Source organism: Lycorma delicatula, chromosome 1, assembly GCF_047948215.1.
Source record: "Lycorma delicatula isolate Av1 chromosome 1, ASM4794821v1, whole genome shotgun sequence".
Classification (NCBI taxonomy): Eukaryota; Metazoa; Arthropoda; class Insecta; order Hemiptera; family Fulgoridae; genus Lycorma; species Lycorma delicatula.
The window spans coordinates 196,908,909-196,926,478 of record NC_134455.1 but is presented as its reverse complement, the minus strand read 5'-3'; the positions used below and the strand labels follow the sequence as shown (position 1 = coordinate 196,926,478).

Here is a 17,570-nt window from a genome sequence, read left to right as displayed (position 1 = left end):
TATGTATGAACAATAATATACTACTTAGTGTAAAATAATTTCTTACCTTTTTTTTTTTAATTCAAACATTTGTAATCAACTCTAATTATTATAGATTTTAAGAACCATTTAAGTCAGTTTTCTGATTTATTGCCTCATTAAATATCAGTTTAGTTGTCCTAAGGTTTTTAGTTATGAATTGTTAATTTTTAATACAATATTAAAAATGCATTTTTTTAAATGGTAGACTGACCCTTAGTATGATTGATCATAAACACATAATTATCTTCAGTTAGGGAATAGTGGTAAAAATAATACCACTATTAGTAACAGTCAATTAGTCATTAGTAACAGCATTAGAATGGTGTTACTAATGACTAGTCAAAATTGAGAGTTTGTTTATTTTTTCTATTTCTGGAATTTGTATTAGTAAACTCATTTCCCTAGATATTTATAGAAATTTATTTATTCAACCGCAGCTGTTTCTCATTTACTCCCTGATTGATATACTAAATAATTACTGTTATTATATTTTATCATTATTAGTGATTTTGAAAGATAAATTAATGCTATATGAAATTTTTTAAGACAGAAGATGTGTTTTCACCAATGAAAAATACATCAGATGTAGTAAAAAAACTTTCTTTGTTGATTTTTAATTAATTCCTTCACACTCGTAAAAAGAGTGTATAAGCTAGTGAACTATTAACTAAATAGTTTCCTATGTAATTATTTCTAAACTATAGCCACAGGATCACTGAATAGACAAATGACCATAGAAAATTACTAATTATTCAGTGACAATAATACTGACTCTACTTATTAACATAATCCCTGGCTACATTTAGGCTTTTGTCCCATCTTTTTGTTGTGAGCATTCTTATTATAATAGTAAAGTATTGTTCAGCTTGGTGTTTTGAGCCGTTTGTGTACCACATTCTTGGCCTGCCATTTTCAAATGACTTGCTGCCAGTAAAATCCCTGTGGAAAGACCAAAAAAAAATCTAATAGTGTGAGATCAGTTTGTTCTTTTTACAGTTTAGCCTCCAGAACCACTGTGAGATATTACTTCAGAGGATGATATGTATGAATGTAAAGGAAATGTAGTCTTGTACAATCTCAGGTTAATCATTCCTGAAATGTGTGGTTAATGTTGGTTAAATGTGTGGAAACCCAACTACCAAAGAACTCCGGTATCCTCGATCTAGTATTCAAATCCGTATAAAAGTAACTGTCTTTACTAGGATTACAACCTTAGAACTCTTGATTTTGAAATCAGCTGATTTTTTTATGACGAGTTCACCACTAGACCAACCTGGTGCGAGATCCAGAATCTAGGGTGATTGAGGGAACACATCCTGACCCAACTTTTGAATGGTTTTCCATGTCTTTTGATCATCACAGGGAGCAGGGTTCTGCAGAAGAATTTGGCCTTTTTAGAGATAACCAGGACATGTCTTCCTTATTGCGAATTTCACTTTTTTCAGGTGCCATAATAGTACTCTCTGTTTATTACACTATAAACTGTGTACTATTTACTCAGTTGTAAGTAGTAAAAGTTGCAGCTGGTACTGTTATGTTGTTCTAAGTAATTGCAATAAATTGGGCCTTTTACAGTCTCAAAACCCTATTAGCATCACTTTACCAGCCGACTCATTGATTTTGAATTTTTTTCTTTTCTTTTTTCTTTTGGCCGGTGAACTCAGGATGTTTCCATTTCATAGTCAAACATTAGGTTATGGCTCAAAATTATGAATCTAAGGTTCATTACAAGTTTTTTTATGCAATTTAAAAAAGCATTATCTTCTGCTGATAACTACTGTTCAAGTACCATACAAATGTCAGTTCGCATGTTTTTGTGATTTTGAATTAACTTGTCTTAGAAATCACTTTGGCACATTTGCAGTAATTCAGCTATGTAACTATAAGATGGATTAGGAATTATGAAACAGACGGTAGCAATACTTGCACTACAAATTTCAGTAGTTACTTAAATATTTATGCTTTTGTCTTTGCAAATAAGATCATTAATGTGATTTTGCAAAGCATCAGTCAAAACTTTCACCACACTTCCATTCTACTGAAAATCAGTAGAACTTTTTTTGCCTAATTGAAAGTGTTCATCCACTTATAAAAATTTGCATGGAAAATACACTTTTAACATTCTGTTTTAACATTTTGAAATAAAAATAGTTATAATGGAAATTCTTTCGAACAGGTGATATTTTCTATTTCATGGGTGCCAGTCTGAACATCGAAAGTTTCAGCATATTCTGTTAAATAGTTTTTCTGCTGTTGCCATTTGTCTATTTAATTATTGAATAGTCCTCATGTGATGTTTTACAGAGTTGTGGAATCCTTTTATAAAGTGCTAGTTATGAAATTATTAGGATAGGTTCAGCTTACCTTCTTTAGATCTAAAACGCCTGTGTGGGTTCCACCATGTTTAAAGCTCAGATGTGTCTTTATGTTTGGTTGTTTATCTACAAGAGCATATTGGGGATGATCATTTCAAATGATTATTCTCAGATAACTGTATTGGTTAACTGTATTTTTGGTTCAAGGAACATCTATAGTATGTAGCAAAAAAGGCCGCTGATGCTTTTTATGGAATCCGAAGAATCATTAATCCTGATTGAGGGTTGAATTACTCTACCATGTGTATCCTTTTGAAGGATATCAGCAAAACTATTATGCTGTATGCTGTGCCTGTCAGGGCTCCCCGTATGGCTTTGAGGTATTGCTCAGACATTTTGCTGTGGGCCCAGCTACTCTTCTTGCTGGCTGTTATAGTCAGAGTAAAACCAATAGATATCTTGGCTAATGAGCATAAGGAACACTACATTTCCAAGGTAAAAGACCTATTGATGTCAGAATGAAAGCAGGAAATTGAAGACTGGGGCCTTGTGTCTTGGCAGGTCAGGAGGGACAAATCCCACACAGGTTGCTACATGCATGGTATATTTCCTATAGTGTCTGATTTAGGTGCGATTGGATGGGTCTCCCCCAATCGGTATATCACACAGTTCCTCTCTGGGCATAATGCCCTTCGAGCGAGTTTGTCTAGGTTTCGTTTGATGGATTCGAGTCAATGCTCAGATTGTGGGACTGATGATACAGTGGACCACGTCCTCTATATCTGTCCCTGATATGAGGTTGAACGTTCACAAGCGGTTAGGGAACTTGAGAGAATATATTCCTTTCTGGATCTCCATATTAAGTGGATGATCTGTGAGGAGTGGTCTATAGTGGCTGGTTTTCTTCGCACCCTCATGGTGTGTAGGTCTGCAGAGGGAGTTTAATCAAAGTACTCAATCATGGTAGGATCCAGGGTGGCTAGGGTTCCGACTTAGGCATTGGATTGGTTGGAGGTAGGCGTATTGACATCATGCCACAGTTATATTGATATTGTTTGTGATTCGATTTGGGGTTCCTGTTGGTGGGGGTGGCCGTGCTGCCAGGGTATGTTAACCTGTGCAACCAGAGGTGCGGCTTCCCTCTGCCGGTAGCAGTCCTGATCGTGACTTGGTAATGCCACACAAGACACCATGATGGGACCAGGTGGGGATGCGGAGTTTGTACCTGGCTACTGCGCGAACCGGAATGAGGTTACATTCCCCTTGTTAGGTGATCTAAACTGGTTGTTTTATTTGGTTGGTAGGTCTGAATCTCTATGTTGCGTAAGACAAAATTTTGATTGGTATAAATGTAGCACTGATTTAACTTTAAACTCGTGTGTTTTCTGAGGCATTCACAGTCACGGATGGTGCTATCAAATCTGGACTAGGCGCGAGGTTTGCGCTTCCATGGTTTCGGTCAGTTAGTTTGAGGGAATCATATTAGGTTGAATGTGAAGATGTCTGTTTGAGGCCTATGTGAAGGCAAAATTTGATATGTATTTTACTGATGCAAATGTCTGCCGAGGTATTTACATCAGTGGCATCCCGACCGAGGCCTGGCTGATGACTGTGAGATATAATCAGTTAGAGGGTCTAAAGACAATCTCCAGTAAAGCCCCTCAGGGCTTGGAACAGAGGGGATGGTTTGGCGACCAGTAACATCACAAGGTAGGTGTCTTTCCCCTACGGGGTTGGGATGTATTGGTTAACTGCGCCTTAGAAAAAATAAGGACCAAGGAGATGTTCAGTTGTCATGCTAGCCCAAATCATAACATGAGGTGGATGATGTTCAATTTATTTAAAAAAGTAACAATTGTCTTTTGTTCAGAAAAAAAAACATTTTGGTTATAAGAGCTTTGATAAATTCAAACACTCATGTGAGAACATGGCATTCTTTTTATCGTTTGCCCTTGGTAAGCATTTAAGTTATAACTGAAATGCATAAACACTTTGATCAAGGTCATTGTCGCTCAACTCATTAATATAGCTGGATGAAAACATTTAACTCAATTTCTTCCAATTATGATCTCACATTGTCAATCTTGGAATGTCTAACTCTGTAGAATGTTTGCGCGTTGACTTCATCGGTGATTATTGAATCAATGCCCCCAGCAGCAAATGTCTCAGCTTAAGTGCTCAGCTTCCCACTCTGTGGCGCATCAAGAACACTTCCTGTTGCAAAAGCCTTCTCCCATGTCAATAATGTTTGCTGTGATTGTGATGTTTTAATTTTCCAAAATGCACAAAGAAGTCATTTATAATGTTCTTCAGTGTTTCAACAATGTGTGGATATTTGCAGATCCATGCACAAGCTAACAAACATTCTTCAACAGTGAAAGTACTTGAATCTGCCATTGTTCCATACTTGACTGACTAAGGTCATCCCACCACGAATGAACACACCAGATGATCACCAACATGGCTTATCCTTAACACCTTTTCTAGAGCAGTGAGCGATATCAATGGTGTGAATTAGCGTCAGTAGCGATTAAGCTAGATTTATTACTGTGTAAAGGGATTTCCTGTCTACATAGAATGACTGTTCTTGAGTGGTTGTATAATATACTGTCTGTTCAGGCAGCACTGCTGTCTGGAACCATGTGATGTTAAATATTAGTTTTTCCTTCTTTACAACATAGTCTGTTTGTATTTTATTAAACATGTGTTTTTATTCATTAATTGTTAATGTGTAACACACGTAACCATATGATACGGCCCATTTGCCAAGCTTGTTGAATTCAATTTTATTATATTATCATAAGATGTATTAAATTATGGTGGCCAGTATGTTGAGACACATCTCTGCACGATTCACTTGGCTCCCTATGATTCACACAGCTCCTGGCAGTTCATTTGACTCCACTCACAGCTTCTGGCAATTCACTCGGCTCTGTAACACACACACCTCCTGGCAGTTCATTCAGCTTCATCTACTCTATATAAACCGGCTCAACACTTGAATCTTGTCAGTCTCGTCTTGTCTCATCTAGTTGTGATCAATCATTTGAAGGTTCATATTGTTCAGTCAAAATTTACACATCTTACAGTAGACATGTACATACATTAAATTATATATATTTTTCAACAATGTAATACAAATTAAATTAAATCATGAACTTGTCAATATGCAATTGTTAATTCATATTTGTCATTTTAAGATTTCTTTTTTTTATCATATTAATTGTTATTGAATTGGTTACTGCAACTTTTTATTTGCACTACTTTGAAGAAGAGACTATATATGTACACTGTTTTTATGTGTATTTATAAAATATGGCATTAAATTGTATTAATAAAATTATTGTACAATAACTTGCTGCTACTATTATTATACTTGTTACTGTTATAATTAGTGAACCCTGTCCCTGAAATGCATATTGGATATTATATTTTTGGAATAATCATACTGTATTACTATAAACATTGTTTAAATCCTGTGGATTTTGGCTCTGAAAAATATTTTATTACTGTTTTACAAGGTTGATTATAATACTATTTTTTTAAGAATTGTGATATTCACTAGTGAAAATGAATGCTCAGTTTAACATTTGCAGATTTATTCAAGTAGCTGAAGAAAGTTCAAGACCTGCTTTCCAGTCAATAGCTTCTGTTGTACGTACTTTTGCCTCTGTAACTATGATGCTAGAATCAACATATAATGCCATGTTTGCATCATTTCAAGCTGTACTTGGTGTAGCTGATAATTTTAATAGACTGAGACAGTTATCTTCACAGATCGCCAGGTATATGTCGGCTCTGGCTGTCATTAGAACTATATACTGGTTCTGTAGAAGAGTTCTTTACATGTTAGGTAAGTTAATTATCTTAACTTTAAGTAAATGTAAACTAAAAACTTCTAATTTATTTACTTAAGAAGTGTTGCTTTTTTTAAAATAATATGATTGAAATGAAAATTATAATTTAAAGGATGATGGTTGTTGTTTAGAGTCTCAAACCAGTGGCTTTAAATAATACTTCAAACATTAAAGAATAATTTACAGAAGTAAAACTGAACAATTTTTGAAATTTCCTTTGCTGTTTAATTTCTGTAACCATATCCTTTAACTCATTTACATAAATTGCTTGTTGAATCTGCTAATTTTTGAAAAGCAGTCATGTTTAGTAACATTTCTTGCTTGGTGTTAAAATTGTGTATTAAAAAAGGAATAAAAGAAATATGAATTTCTTTAGTCATTTATATACCATGATGAAGTTGATGACTACCAAAATGTAAACACCAAGCTTGGCGTTTACTAATGTGAATTGCCAACTTCTACACCATATTTGATGTAGGTATGCAGTATATTGACAAAGAACTTAGTTAAAGCTTACTGCTTATATTAAAACAAGGGTGGACTCCAGCACAGTAAACTTTGCTCTGGAAACAAGATAAGATTCTTAAAATTCTCATTACTTAACAAAACACATCAAGTTTTGACTTGCACAGTTCATTAGTACCGAATTCAGCCACAAAAACTTTCAGCAGAGTTGTTAAAAATCAGTACATTTACTTGTGCATAACATTCTCATAGTGTGTTTTGGTTTTACGATTTGCTGTCAGTCACTGCAGTTCAATATAATTTTCGTAGAGAGTACATTAGGGAGCCACTTAGTAGGCAACAATTTACACTACCAAACCTTCATTGATAAAAGTTGTTCTGTTAAACATACAAAATCACCAGGACACCCACATATACCTGCAACTGTTGTGGGACAGCTCAGAGAAAGCATTGCATGTAGTCTGAAGAAATCAACTCGACATGCATCGTGTGAGACTTGGCATTCCACAAATGACTATTTGGTGCATACTACATAAAGGATTGCATTTGAAGCCATTACAGATGAAAACAAAGTTACTAGACTGCAGTTTTGTGTGGAAATGGTGGATGAAATTGCAGACAATATATTTTTTGAAGTAATTTTTATTGATGAATAAACATTTTACATCAGTGGCAAGGTGAATAACTGTAACTGTTGAATATGAGGCAGCAAAAACTGTCATTAAACTTTGTAGCACATTTGTGATAGCTTTAATGTCAATGTGTTTTGTGCCCAAAGCAAACAAAGACTGTACAACCCGTTCTTCTTCCAGGAGTCAAATGTAAATTGCATTTTTTATCTGGACATGCTTCAAAATTTTCTAATTTCTCGGATGATGATGATGACCAAGATGAATGCCATCACTACCAGTAAGATGCGGCACCACCTCACTACTGTCTAAAAGTCTTTGATTTTCTAGATTCCCAGGTCAGTGGATTGCTCCCCAGATTTGACCACGCTAGATTTTTTTTCTTGTGGGGTTTCATTAAAGATTAGGTTTATGTATTACCTTTGCTTGCTGATCTTGTTGAGCTAAAACTTAGAATTAATGCTGCAGCTGCAAAGGTATTGCTTGACTTACTGACTACAGCCTGGAATGAAATCAATGTCTGGTGGGATGTATGTTACATTACAAATAGAAGCCATAACGAACCACAGTGAATGTTTTATAACAAACTTGATGTGAAATTAGACCTCAGCTGAATTTGAGTTATCTCAATAAATTTTTATTTGCTTTTAAAGTTTTGAAGTCCTTTTTGAATCGCCCATTATTGTTTTAAGTCCAGTAACTTCAAATTAATAAAAAAGGGAGTCAGACAAGGAGGTTCCTTATCGTGTTACTTTTTAATCTTTACCTAGAATTATCAGTTAATGTTTTTAAACAACTGTTTAGATCCGGAGTAACAGTGCAAGATGAAAAGATAAAGATGCTACAATTTTCTGATGATATAGTAATTCTAGCTGAAAGTAAAAGATTTAGAAGAAACAATGAATGGTGTGGATGAAGTCCTATGCAGGAATACCACATGAAAATAAACAAGAACAAAATGAAAGTAATAAAATGTAGTAAAATTAAAGTAGATGGACCAAAAATAAAAAATAGGACAAATATGATGAAAAAAAAAAATTGTTATTTGGGAAGTAGAATTACCTAAGATGGACAAAGCAGGAGCAATATAAAATGCCGGGTAACACAGACAAAACAACTTTCAATCAGAAATATAATTTGTTTTCATCAAAAATTGATTTAAACATCAGGAAAACATTTTTGAAAGTATATGTTTGGAGTGTAGCTTTATATGGAAGTGAAACTTGGACGTTCAGAGTACCTGAAAAGAAAAGATTTAGAAGCTTTTGAAATATTGTGCTAAAGGGGAATGTTAAAAATAAGATGGGTGGATAAGGTGACTAATGAAAAGGTGTTGCGGCAAATCGATGAAGAAAGAAGTATGTGGAAAAATATAGCTGAAAGAAGAGATAGATTTATAGGCCACATCTTAAAGTATCCTGGAATAGTCGCTTTGATATTGGAGGGACAGGTAGATGGGAAAAATTGTGCAGGCAGGCAACATTTTGGAATATGTAAAACAAATTGTTAGGTGATAAATTGTAGGGGATATACCAAAATGAAGCAACTGGAACTAGATAGGGAATCTTGGAGAGCTGCATTAAACCAGTCTGTCTGATGATTGAAGACCAAAAAAAAAACTTCATATTAAAGGATCCCAGTACTTTCTGATTTACATCTTTGAGATTTGTATGGCAAACCAAGTTACAAATAGTGATTTTTTTGATTTTTTTTATGGCCTTTACCAACTGCCTTCCTACTTTATTACATCAGTATAAATTTTTCTGTTGTATTTTCACTGCCGCAGAAGATACTTTATTTTTTGTAATAAATTTTACACAAAATTAACATTTAATCTTAACCTTCTCACTAAATAAAAAAATAATCTGTACATTGAAACATAGAAAGTGATCACATGATATCTGTAAATAACTCTTTCATATTTAGGTTGAACTAAATCTGAAAATGATGCTAATAAAGTAGTTTACATTGACAAATATTCCCTACCAGTTGTACAAGGAATTGCTTATTCGGTTAGAAACAAAGAAATTAATTAACAGTGTTTCAACTTATGAAGAAGATTGTACTAGGTATGTAGAACCACCCTTGCAGCTGTTATTGTCATTACCTGTATACATTAAACCATAATGAACTATTTTTTGGTTGTTTAATTGTTTCTTAGTATGTGTTAACTTTATTTGAGCATGAGCGATCTGAATCTATTAATAGTTGTACTGCTGTGCTTGTAGCTTTACTTGTTTTTAGTTACCACAACACCTTTTTCATTACTTTCCATGATTATTTTCAGGTCTTATCAAAAATCATCCTTCTACTGAGGATGTGTGGATGGCTGCTGAACGTTCACTCATGAGTAGTTCTCAGAGCCAGCCTCAAACCAGTACATCTAGTTGGCCAATTTGGACTTTTTTTGGAATTCTTTTCGGAGCACCTTATGCTATTTACAAATTATTGCCTGTTAAGGATTATGATAAAAATGAAACTGGTAACATTTTTTTATTTTATTAACATTTTTTTTATATATTGAGATGCTACTTACTATCAAATATTTTTCTATATTAAAGAAAAATGTTACAATAGATAAAAAGATAAGCACATTTTTTGTAGCATTTTCAACAATATACAAATAAAATACTATACTTAAATCTTCTTGAGAACATTGACAATGACCAAGAATTCTTCAATCATGTGATCACAGGTAATGAATCCTGGGTATTTGAGTATGATCCTGAAATAAAGCGGCAAAGTGAAAAGTGGTACACTCCATCATCTCCTCGACCGAAAAAATGTTAAATGAGCAAATCAAAGATCAAAACCATGCTGATTTGCGTTTTTGGTAGTAGGGGTATTGTGCATAAAGAATTTGATCCTCCAGGACAAACTGTCAACCAAGTGTTTTACAAAGGTGTCCCTGAAAGGCTCAGGAAAAGAGTGATTCACGTGAGACCAGACATTGCAGACAAGTGGATGCTTCATCATGACATTGTCCCATGTCACATGACCATTTCCATAAGGGAATTTTTGACCTCAAAACGTGTTCCTACGGGGTTCCTCAACCCCCTTATTCACCTGATTTGAGTCCTTGTGACTTTTCCTTTTCCCGAAATTGAAACATGTCTTCTGAATTGAACAGCTGACAGTATTGTTACTGGGGACAAAATATGGATTCAGTTCATTGAAATTGAGACAAAAGTACATTCAAAACAGTGGATGCAAGTACACTTGCCAAACAAGCCCAAAAAATTCAAACAAACTAATTTGAACAAAATATGATGGCTATCATTTTGAAATTTTGTTGACAGAATTGATGAAGCTGGATATGACAATAACCAAAGATAGTTACTAAGTCTAGTGATTAAAAATAAGTAAAGTCTTACCTTCAAAATGTGAAGTAATCACTTAAATTGGAGAGAATAAAAATTAAAAGGCAATACTGAACTTTGATTGTTTACTAATTTGGTGCGTGAACACTTCTAGCATTTAAAATTTACCAATCTACACTTAATTCATTGTTAATAAGTTAAGACATTATTTTGAATTTTGAATTTTTTTTGAAAAACTCTATAATTTTTATGGTATTTGCTTGCTCAAACTGTTTACTTATTTCTCCATTCATTCAAGATTGTTGGCTGCTTTTATTCATATCCATGAAGTAAAGTGTTTCAAAGAAAAAAAATATATAAATCCGTTCAAATGTAAAGAGTTGTTAAGGTTTTAATCTGAATTTGTTGATTTTTTTACATTATAATTTTCTGCCAGACACTGATGAAACTAGAGTTGGTGTACTAAGTCGAAGAGACCAGATGGAAGCGATTCTATGTTGTGTTAGCAACCCTGGTTATCAAAGCAGAAGATTTTGTTCTGTATCATATAGTAATTTAAATTGGCTGGCTAATCACCAATTCAAAACCAATGATGTATTGGATATGAATGGAGTCAACAAATAGATGGCTACTTAAAGCAACACCAAATTTTGAGCAGGAAATAGACAAGCTAATGACATAATACTAGTGATTAATTTGGCCGGGACTAAGTCAAATAAATATGTATGTTTTTGAATGAAATAAATTTTTTTTCAGTTTATTTTATTACTCAACTATAGGTTAATTTATGAATAGACCTTGTATAATATGTTCTTTTGTAAATTGCTTTTCTAGCTTTTATTTAAGCAATTAATTTTGTCTACAGTATGTGATTGATTCAGCTAGTATTTCAAAATTGTTTCTAATTAAATATTTTCCATAATCACAGTTGTAATGCTAACCAATGTAGTCTTGGCCCTGACTCAGGATGTAGCATTTCAAAAATATATCACTTGTAAATTTACATATTTCAGTCAAGAACAGTCTTTTTTTACCATTTGCCTATTTCTATTGTATAAAATTAAATAAATCTTTATAAAAATTTTAACTTTTGTCAAAAATATTTCATTACTTTTTTTAATTTTTGGTTGTTGATGTTTGGTTACAGCAGAGAGAATTGGCCACAAAAGTGGCTGTTATCATAATTATGTTAACATATGTGTCAAGTAAATGCAAATAAAATGTTTATTATGGAATAAGTGGAAGTAGAAACCTATGATTTCTAATTGTGGGATTTTCTTAATATTAATTAAGAAAATCTCTTCAGGCTTCTCAGACATTAAATAGCATTTTGTTTTGCAATTTATTCATTTTTTTGATTAATTTTTTTTTTCAGTATTAAATTAAATAATTTTCATATCAACCAATTTGAAAAGATCTTTAAAGAATTTTTCCACCAGCTGCAACTATCAGAGTTCAAAGTGAAAACATCACTTGGATACAGTGGGGTGTCACTTTAAAGATAATGGCAAATGGAGTGCCTGGAAGCCTTCACACTCTGCTGCTGGAAGACTAATCAGAACCCTTCTGAGTCAGTATGCAAGTCGATGTCATCCTGAATGTTACTGTGAAAGCACATAGAATTTTTAACACAAAATTATTTTTGTATTCTGCAAAAACATGGCGGCTGAAGATCATGAGCAATGGGCAGTGTCAGTTTTGTTTCTAATGGTTCAGAAAGCCTACAAAGAATCAGCAATTAGCAAAACGCGTGTTTATGAGTGGTTTTCATTCTTCAGTTGAGGAGAAATGTTAATTGAATATCAGCAATCTATGCAACTGACAAACGTTCAAAGGGTTCAGATTTGTTCCTGCTGGTAAAACTGTGAACCAATAATTTTACCTGGAAGTTCCATAAAGATTGCATGTTTCTGTATGGAAAAATCAACTGGAATTCTGGGAAACAAATGACTGTGTTTCTATGATGACTATACTTCTGCCCACACTATGCTGAAATGATTTTGAATGCTATGTTATAATAAAGAAACAAATACTTCCTGCCTCCTACTAGAGTCAGTGGAAACAGAAGTATATTAGAATGCAGAATTTGGATATAATATGAGGTGGTCCCGACTGATTCTCTTCCTAAATGAGTGGTTGTAGCAGCAAACACGTTAAAAAATCCTAGAAGTTAAATCCAGTGCAAGATATTTGAAATACTATAAACTGAGTAATTTTTATCACTATCTTCATAGATTGATTGGTCACCAATGGATCATTAATTCAACCAATTGCTTGTCCCAACTACCACCATTCAGGCAGTAATTTTGTTAAACGGTCATGCAAATACTATAATATTAATGCAAATGTTAATTCCAGATAACTTAATGTAACCCAATGACATTATTCAGATAAGTAATCTTCTCGTAAGTTGATTTCACTGTAAATATATGCTCAGTTTATTTAATAGTTCTGTTGTATAAGTTCAGTAATTCCAAATCAAATTACTCAATCTAAAATTAAATGATTACATGACCACTTTCAGTTTATTACTTTTTTTATTTGTATATATCCATTCTCATATTTCAAGAGTTCAAAACATATTTTTTTCTTGAAGATTGTTTATATGTGCTAGGTTAAATTATACAATGCAGTGTAATAATAGTGTCATGAATCTTTTCATTCATTTTAGTACTTGTGGTTTTACCAATATCTTAGAAACTAGTTGACAAAAAACTTCAAACAAAGACTACTGTATTCTAAATAAAAATTACTACAGACACACCCACACATATATATAAATATGTATAGAGTTATTATATATACATATATTATATTGTATGAATCATTTTCCTGTGTTTATTTATGCCTGAAAATTAGTTCTGAATCAGAGCATTTAGGATGCAAAAATTTAAATTTTTGCACAAGTATATTACTGTGAAGAACGGCATCAGTATTAAAATTTATACTTGTCTTAACATAGCATCTTGGGCTTTTTTCCAGAGGTCATGTGTTCAAATCCCAGTCAGGCATGGCATTTTTTATACGCTAAAAAATTCTATTTCCATATCCCATGCACAAGCTTCAAACTTATGTGGCAGTATCTTAAAAAAAAATAGATAAATAAAATAAATAGTTGTAGAGAGCCATTTTATGAATTTTGAAGCCTGATGTTCCTTTATTTTTTTATAAAAGATCAGAAATGCAGGATCTTTCAAAATGTACCCTCTTTGACACTTTATATCTCTTGTGGGGAAGGTAATAAAATTTCAGAGATTGAATTAGCTTTACTTAAACTCAAGATCTGTTTATTAAAAAAAGAAATTATACTTCTGATTTTACAATTTTTCAGGTATAATGTAACTAGAGTGTCTTGCTTATCAGTTAGTTGAATATCAATGTTTTAATTTTTACTACTTATTCAATTCCTATTGGGTTTCAAATCAAATAGTGTCTTAATTTTTATTACCTTCCCCATCTGAGATATATGGCGTCAAAAATTGTACATTTTTAAAAATTCTGCGCTTTTGGTCTTTTATAAAAAATAAAGGAGAGAATATCTGACTTCAAGATTCATAAATAGGCTCTGTAGAATGTTTTGTATAAATTTTAGAACTGATGTCCCTTCCCTGTATAGTGAAATACTTATTTCTGATTTTAGGGACTGATTTTTAGGATTGGTTTTAGGGCATAAGTAAACATAAGTATAAAAAACGTAAAAAAAAATTTGAGAGGGGCGGTGGAGGGTTGAAAATAGGTGAAAAATGGTATGATAGCGATTTCCAGTGAAAATTGATGTCAAAAAAAAATTTGTGGTTATTTAAGACACAGAAAAGTATACTTTCACCAAGTTTCGTCAAAATTAGATTATTTTTGCAGAAATGAAAAATAAAAAACAAAAAAAAGATTTTTTGCATTTTTCTCAGAAATTTTGAGGTTATGTTATGACAAAAGTCATAGATTTTTGCATTATCACAACTTTTGTATTGGAAAAATTTTTTTTTTCTAACCCTCAACCCCTCAAATCAGCTCTCCACCACCTGTTCCGCTTATGCATTTATTTTTTTAATGTTTATTGTTAGCCCCTTTACCATTTCCACTTATAAAAGTCCAGGTAATAATTTTTTTTTCTCTTTAGTTGGACTGTTATGGCTGATCTTGATATACAAGGTGTGGTTATTAAATAGTGAGACTAATGCTGTAGGATATTTATTTTAAATTTATTCATATTTAGTTATTATCCCTTACAATATACACCCCTCCTCTATCCCTACAATGCTTCATGTGACTTTTCCATTCAAACAATGCTGGAAGTCTTCTGTGAGCTCTTTCACGACACGTGCCACTTTTTCTTTCACAGCTTCAACAGTCTGAAATCTTGTTCCTTTTAATGTAGATTTGACCTTCGGAACAGATAAAAGTCACATGGTGCCAGGTCAGGCGAATAAGGTGGATGGTCTAACACTGGGATGTTATACTTGACTAGAAATGTCTTGACAGACAATGCAGAGAGCCAGTGTGTTGTCTTGATGAAGAACCCATTACTTGTTCTTCCACAATTCGGATCTGTTTTTTCTTATTTTTCACGGAGTTGAGCAAGGACCTTGAATAAAGACAAGAATAGTTAACTGTTTGTCAGACCAGATCAGATTACCAATTTTTTCAGTGTTTTTATTTGTTTTTGATGTGGACGGGCAACCCAGGCGAACACCTTCAATGTCTCGGCCATCTTGGAAATGCTTAAACCACTCAAAAACCCACGCACATGATAAACATTCATTTCCATATACTTTTTTTTAATAAAAGATAAGTTTCAGATGTAGTTTTTCCAAGTTTTATATGAAATTTCACAACAATCCTTTGCTCTAATAAAAAACACTTATCATTTTTTTGGCAAAAGAAAAAAACAAATGTTATCCTAACAAAGGCCACAGCCAGACTATGTCTACAGAAACTGGAGTGGTAACAATCAAAAAAGAAGGTTTCAACAGCTATACAGCTGTTGGTCGTATGAATTTGGCGCATGCACAGTTCTGTAGTAGCATTAGTCTCGTTATTTAATAGCCACACCTCGTATAGTCAACTTAAGTTCTTACTTTTAATAAGTTTGCATTTATTTTTTAAGTGAACTGGTTCAGTGCTCCCAAAATTATGCCAGCATAAGTCTAAAAAGTATATCATTTGAATGGCTTAAATTAGGTTTGAAAAAAGTAGTAAATTGTTATTCACTAACCAATTTTTACGTTTTAGAAACAGATTAGATATAAAATAATATCCTCAGTAATTCTGATTCACTCCATTTGATATCCTTCGTGCTAGGCATCATTTACTCAATTTTTTTTTAGTGATGTATTTCATCATTATTTTTCAAACCTCAACGGGTAAAGAATATGAGTGTTTTGGAAATATTCGCAACCTTTCTTTGACATGTCTCCTGTAATTTTTTAAAGTAGTTGCTTCAAAATAAATCTTTTCTTTGATGACTTCATATTTTCATTTTCATATAAGTATTGCACAAAATAAGAAAATATTTGAAGTTAATATATAAAAAACCGCTTACCAACAATTCAATTCGAAGCGTTCAAGAACTTTCGGAATTAAATTCAATCTTCAGGAACTCTCATGTTCGTCGTGTTTATAATAGTAATTAAAACTTCACATTTAAATGATAAAAAATCATGATATTTGCTTAAAACATAACAGACCATAAACCACCAAATTGACAGGACATTTACGTTGACATAATTTTATAACATATGATGACCAACTGTTCTGTTTTAAGCAAATATCATGATTTTTATAATTTACATGTAGGGTTTTAATTACTATTACAAATAGGATGAATATGAGAGTTGCTGAAGTGGAATTTAATTCCAAAAGCACTTGAACGCTTTGAATTCAATTGTTGGCAAGCGGTGTTTTATATATTAACTTTAATTATTTACTTATACCAACAGGCCATGCTCAACAAAATTATAAGTAAATTTTTCTTTTCTGTTTAGCTCAAGAAGGAAAATGGTATCCGGATGACAGTGATAATGATGAAGCCGTTGCTCTGTTTGATTTCAGAGCTACATATGAAGATGAATTATCAATTACTGCAGGAGAACGGTTAAAATTGCCTCCAGCAAGACTTATAATGGATAATAATTCTGGTTGGACTAAAGCTGCTAACAAATACAACAAGATAGGATTTGTCCCATTCAATTACATAAGACGAGTGAAGAAGACAAGTACATCACAGAAGAACATAGAAGAAAAAATTGCTGAATCTCTAGCTTCTTCTAGTAAAGAACATTTAAAAGGTCAGTTAACAATTTTTTGGAATTAAAAAACTATATTTTTTATAAAATAGTGTCATATTTAACTTTAAAGTTGCAAAATTTAAATTTTGTAAAGGTTATATCAGGTGTGGCCAACAGTTTTTGCTTCCGGGCCGAATTGGAAAGAAAATATTTTTCATGGGCCAAATGAAATATTAAAATGAAAAAATGTTAAATACAATAACAATTCATTTAAGTAAACAAAATTTTATTATGGAATTTGTTGTACTTTTATTTAGATTCATTAAAGAAAAAGTTTGTTCACAAATATTATTTGAGCTGAATATTACTAAATATTTCTTGGCAAGTTTTTTTAAATGTCTATATTTTCCATTATTCAGTTGTTTATAAAAAACATTAGTATTGAAAAATTTTTCACAGACCGTATGTTTATAAGATGTAACCCATACCTGGGTTACATCCTTAGGTTTATCCAAACAAGTTCCCATTTTTTCTATAAAACAATATTTAATTCTATAATGTACTATAAAAATACATTCAAGGACAAAGTTCTTCAAGGATTTCTAAATATCCTTCCCATTTTTTTCACCTAAGATTATTAAATACCAGTATTTAAGATTAATTCATAGAACTAATCTGTAGATATCAAATTTTAATAAAATTGGTTTGTTGGTAGTATTAAATCAAATGATTAATAACC

The 17,570-nt window shown here is 32.5% G+C and overlaps 1 protein-coding gene across 2 annotated transcripts in view; it reads left to right on the top strand.

The window, feature by feature from the left end:
- The window catches only part of Pex13 (peroxisomal biogenesis factor 13), a 51,216-nt gene that overhangs the window by 20,173 nt on the left and 13,473 nt on the right, over window positions 1-17,570 (top strand). For both annotated transcript variants that reach the window (XM_075369738.1, XM_075369731.1), the window contains exons 3-5: window positions 5,933-6,189; window positions 9,575-9,769; window positions 16,589-16,891. In XM_075369738.1, the coding sequence (XP_075225853.1) occupies window positions 5,933-6,189; window positions 9,575-9,769; window positions 16,589-16,891 (755 nt within the window). The remainder of the gene's footprint in view (window positions 1-5,932; window positions 6,190-9,574; window positions 9,770-16,588; window positions 16,892-17,570) is intronic.